Source organism: Cyprinodon variegatus, unplaced genomic scaffold (genome assembly GCF_000732505.1).
Source record: "Cyprinodon variegatus isolate N-32 unplaced genomic scaffold, C_variegatus-1.0 Scaffold1500, whole genome shotgun sequence".
Classification (NCBI taxonomy): domain Eukaryota; kingdom Metazoa; phylum Chordata; class Actinopteri; order Cyprinodontiformes; family Cyprinodontidae; genus Cyprinodon; species Cyprinodon variegatus.
In genome coordinates this window covers 119,567-124,131 of record NW_015151953.1, presented here as the reverse complement: position 1 = coordinate 124,131, position 4,565 = coordinate 119,567, and the positions used below count along the sequence as shown (strand labels likewise).

The following is a 4,565-nucleotide window of genomic DNA, read 5'->3' as shown; positions in this document are numbered from 1 at the left end:
GTAGGTGAAAGGCATGACTAATTAAGGTGAGCTATCCAGGCAGATCGTGACAATCCAGCTGTTAGAATCACTATATACAACATAAATGATGCCTAATGAACTAATTTTAGCTTCATTTCAATCATTGTCTATTATTTACTTGGAAATTTGCTGGTTTCTATCAAATTAACACTTTTGGTATCTATGCTTCATGGTATCCTTTAATGATTTTTATATAATTGAAAAATTTCATCTTTTTAGGAACGTCCTCTGACTGCCAGAGAGAGAAGACGTCTGAGGCAGTCCCAAGACAGCGCAGGACCAGCAGGTAACGCCACCTGCCCATCACTGAAGGCTGTTTCATTAAAAAGAATGCATCTTTAAATGGGTTTTTGCTGCTGTTTGAGAATTTCATAAAGGAATTTTTTTTTTAAATCAGAAAACCCATCCACATATTGAAGCATCATTTTCCACATACTTTTGTTCCCTTAACAGTTTGACTGAAATGTTCTGTGAATTATTAGACTGTTATAAATTCAGAGGAACTCCTAGTTGGTTGTTTTCTACCTTGCCTAGGTCCTAGTGCTGTGCGAAGGTCATCGTATGATGTCAGCTCTGCTAGAGCTGAGCGACATGTCCTCGTTACTCGATCTGCTTCATACTCCATGACAGAGTCCATTAGTAAGGTAAAGTCAGCCCAGACTTTTTTTTAATGTATTTTTCTACAGTTCAGAAAAGGCAAACATTTAAAAATGTATTACCAAATACTATGTTCACAAGAGTTTGGTTTATTATCTTACAGCACGATAAACTGGCAGAGCAAAGATCAGATGAAGATGAGTGCAGCTCATCTACAAGCTCCACGGAGCGCTCCGAGGGAGACTGTAGGGAAAGGTGAGAGCAGTAAGAGCTTTCCTTCAGTATCACGCTGGAAAACGGAGAAACCTTCATGTAAATCTGCTCTGTGTACGGATCCAGAAAAACCGAATCCAGCGACATGCATGATTTGGTCCACATGATGACTCAGACTCTGAGGATGGATGTTGGAGATGCCGGACATGAGGTGGGAAAAGGCAGATTGGAGCCCAGCACGCTGCCCGAATTCAAGCTAAACCGCAGATACAGGGACACCCTGCTGCTTCACGGGAAAGCCAGGGAAGAGGCGGAGAACCTTCCACTCCAGGAAATACCAACAGGTTGGGACGCTGTGGTTTATTCCTAACTTCATATAGCCATCCGCGACCCCAGAACGTTCTTTAGTTTATTCCAAAAAAGTAAAAAAAAAAAAATAAATAAATCCACTGCACTGGAAAAAGTGTATTTAACCTTAATTTGAGTAGGTAAATTAGATAGTTTGTAAATGGAATACGTATTTTTACTCTTAAAATAAGATAATTATAAAATATACTCTTGAAATAAGACAAGGCAATTGTGTTTTCTTATTTCAATTGAAAAATGTCTCTTTTACCCCCTCAATCTGAGAACAAATGCACTTTTGCTTCCCATCCAGGAAGCTTTTTCAATTCAAAATGTCAGAAATAGCGTTGAGTTTGAGGCTTTATAGAGTGGACCAAAGAAAAAGCATTGTTTTGGTTTAGAAAACACCCAAATTGAACCGGACGGGGCAGTCGTTGGGTGCAATAATCAACTGTATCACTGTATTGGAGGTTTATACAGCCAATACAGCCATACAGTTGATTCCTTCCCTCTATCATCTCGGCCCCAACCCCCATGCAGGGGAATAGAGCACCTCCCTGTTCACCCAAGCAAAAAATTCCCTCTAACGACTCCCTTTTAGAGACAAAGACAGGTATCAGGTATTGCAGACTAACAAAGAACCCAATGACCCCCATTCCTAAGGGGTGGACTTGTTGGTCAGGTTCAATTTGCATGAATGATTTGCATATTTTCTAAGGCAAAACAAGGCTTTGTCTTAAGTCCATTCTATAAAACCTCTAAGTCGACGCTATTTCCAACCATTTGAATTGAAAAAGCTTCCTGCATGGAAACCAAAACGTCTTCAAACTTGGAAACAAAGTCCAGTGGATTTTTTTTTATTTTTTGGAATAATTATGACCTGGATGACTGAGAATGTTCCCCAGTTCTTGAGTTTAACTTCTCTGTTTCTCCAGAGGGCTCTCCATCCGGTCCAGCTAAAGTCAGACGGGCAATAGAGCGTCTGAGAACCGATGTGGTGAAAGGTCTGGGTGTTAAGCTTTTGGATAAGGTGCTTGAAATCATGGAGGAGGAAGATGAGGTCAAAAGAGAAGTAAGTAGAATAAACACTTTAACCCTGAAATAGAATCTTTAGATTAAGTGGAACACATATTTTCACCTGGGATGTCTCAGCTGGTCTTTATTTCCCTGAACAAGAAGGACTAATTAAGAGCTGACTTTTGCTGAAAAAAGAACCAATCAGATTCTGTGATTTAGTTATGAATTGAATGCCAGTTCTATACCCAAGAACCCAGCTAGCATTGCACTGCATCAGTCAGTATGGGTAACCCACCATAAAGTTCAGGAGATTCTCCATCTGTTTTTCTGACAGTTATATTTCTGCAGATCGGCCATTTTATGCTCCACCAACAGGAATCGACTCTTTAAGGAAAGCTGCTACACAACTTTAATGAACATTTCTGAAGATAATTAAGTTGTCATCTAAAAACAGCTTTATTGGAGTCAACCCAATCATGCAGACAGATTTAAAGACGGATTTGAAACTTTTTCCTTCTAAGGAAACTCAGCTGATTAAACAGAGAGGGGAGAACTCAGGTTTCAGCTTTCAAAAACCTACAATGCAGTAATTGAGTTAATCCCTTCCCGCTATCATCGCAGCCCCAGCCCCTGTACAGGAGAACGGGGGACCTCCCCTATTCAGTCAGGCCAACAATCGCCTTTAACGACCCCCTTTTCAAGGACATTAAGATGGGTATGGGACATTGCAGGCTAACAAAAGAAGCCAAATGACCAAAAATGGGTGGAGCCCTTCGTCCCTTTCAATTTGCATGTTTTCAAAACAAAAACAAGGCTTTTTTGGGCTACTCTATAAAACCTCGAACTCAACGCTTTTCCTGACATTTTGAATTGAAAAAGCTTCCTGGATGGGAAGCAAAAGTGCATTTGTTCTCAGATTGAGGGGGTAAAAGAGACATTTTTCAATTGAAATAAGAAAACACAATTGCCTTGTCTTATTTCAAGAGTATATTTTATAATTATCTTATTTTAAGAGTAAAAATACGTATTCCATTTACAAACTATCTAATTTACCTACTCAAATTAAGGTTAAATACACTTTTTCCAGTGCAGTGGATTTATTTATTTTTTTTTTTTTACTTTTTTGGAATAAACTAAAGAACGTTCTGGGGTCGCGGATGGCTATATGAAGTTAGGAATAAACCACAGCGTCCCAACCTGTTGGTATTTCCTGGAGTGGAAGGTTCTCCGCCTCTTCCCTGGCTTTCCCGTGAAGCAGCAGGGTGTCCCTGTATCTGCGGTTTAGCTTGAATTCGGGCAGCGTGCTGGGCTCCAATCTGCCTTTTCCCACCTCATGTCCGGCATCTCCAACATCCATCCTCAGAGTCTGAGTCATCATGTGGACCAAATCATGCATGTCGCTGGATTCGGTTTTTCTGGATCCGTACACAGAGCAGATTTACATGAAGGTTTCTCCGTTTTCCAGCGTGATACTGAAGGAAAGCTCTTACTGCTCTCACCTTTCCCTACAGTCTCCCTCGGAGCGCTCCGTGGAGCTTGTAGATGAGCTGCACTCATCTTCATCTGATCTTTGCTCTGCCAGTTTATCGTGCTGTAAGATAATAAACCAAACTCTTGTGAACATAGTATTTGGTAATACATTTTTAAATGTTTGCCTTTTCTGAACTGTAGAAAAATACATTAAAAAAAAGTCTGGGCTGACTTTACCTTACTAATGGACTCTGTCATGGAGTATGAAGCAGATCGAGTAACGAGGACATGTCGCTCAGCTCTAGCAGAGCTGACATCATACGATGACCTTCGCACAGCACTAGGACCTAGGCAAGGTAGAAAACAACCAACTAGGAGTTCCTCTGAATTTATAACAGTCTAATAATTCACAGAACATTTCAGTCAAACTGTTAAGGGAACAAAAGTATGTGGAAAATGATGCTTCAATATGTGGATGGGTTTTCTGATTTAAAAAAAAAATTCCTTTATGAAATTCTCAAACAGCAGCAAAAACCCATTTAAAGATGCATTCTTTTTAATGAAACAGCCTTCAGTGATGGGCAGGTGGCGTTACCTGCTGGTCCTGCGCTGTCTTGGGACTGCCTCAGACGTCTTCTCTCTCTGGCAGTCAGAGGACGTTCCTAAAAAGATGAAATTTTTCAATTATATAAAAATCATTAAAGGATACCATGAAGCATAGATACCAAAAGTGTTAATTTGATAGAAACCAGCAAATTTCCAAGTAAATAATAGACAATGATTGAAATGAAGCTAAAATTAGTTCATTAGGCATCATTTATGTTGTATATAGTGATTCTAACAGCTGGATTGTCACGATCTGCCTGGATAGCTCACCTTAATTAGTCATGCCTTTCACCTAC

At 40.0% G+C, this 4,565-nt stretch overlaps 2 protein-coding genes across 2 annotated transcripts in view; one reads left to right on the top strand and one right to left on the bottom strand.

The window, feature by feature from the left end:
• Nucleotides 1-4,565, top strand: part of nek4 (NIMA related kinase 4) — a 19,551-nt gene that overhangs the window by 14,177 nt on the left and 809 nt on the right. Inside the window, exons 10-14 of the mRNA XM_015403445.1 lie at nucleotides 241-307; nucleotides 556-665; nucleotides 782-873; nucleotides 958-1,175; nucleotides 2,112-2,248. Of these exons, the coding sequence (XP_015258931.1) occupies nucleotides 241-307; nucleotides 556-665; nucleotides 782-873; nucleotides 958-1,175; nucleotides 2,112-2,248 (624 nt within the window). The remainder of the gene's footprint in view (nucleotides 1-240; nucleotides 308-555; nucleotides 666-781; nucleotides 874-957; nucleotides 1,176-2,111; nucleotides 2,249-4,565) is intronic.
• On the bottom strand, nucleotides 3,350-4,409 carry LOC107103663 (serine/threonine-protein kinase Nek4-like). Its single transcript, XM_015403452.1, has 4 exons — nucleotides 4,259-4,409; nucleotides 3,901-4,010; nucleotides 3,693-3,784; nucleotides 3,350-3,608 (listed from the first exon to the last, which is right to left on the bottom strand). Exons 2-4 carry the CDS (start codon nucleotides 3,919-3,921, stop codon nucleotides 3,365-3,367), a joined length of 357 nt encoding a protein of 118 aa, XP_015258938.1. The 5' UTR covers nucleotides 3,922-4,010; nucleotides 4,259-4,409; the 3' UTR covers nucleotides 3,350-3,364.

Bases quoted from the DNA above. Each gene is read 5' to 3' on its own strand.
- LOC107103663 (XM_015403452.1), bottom strand. From the start codon at position 3,921: ATGACAGAGTCCATTAGTAAG. The intron at 3,785-3,900 runs GTAAAGTCAGCC...ATTATCTTACAG, and splicing joins TGACAGAGTCCATTAGTAAG to CACGATAAACTGGCAGAGCA. The intron at 3,609-3,692 runs GTGAGAGCAGTA...GTACGGATCCAG, and splicing joins GAGGGAGACTGTAGGGAAAG to AAAAACCGAATCCAGCGACA.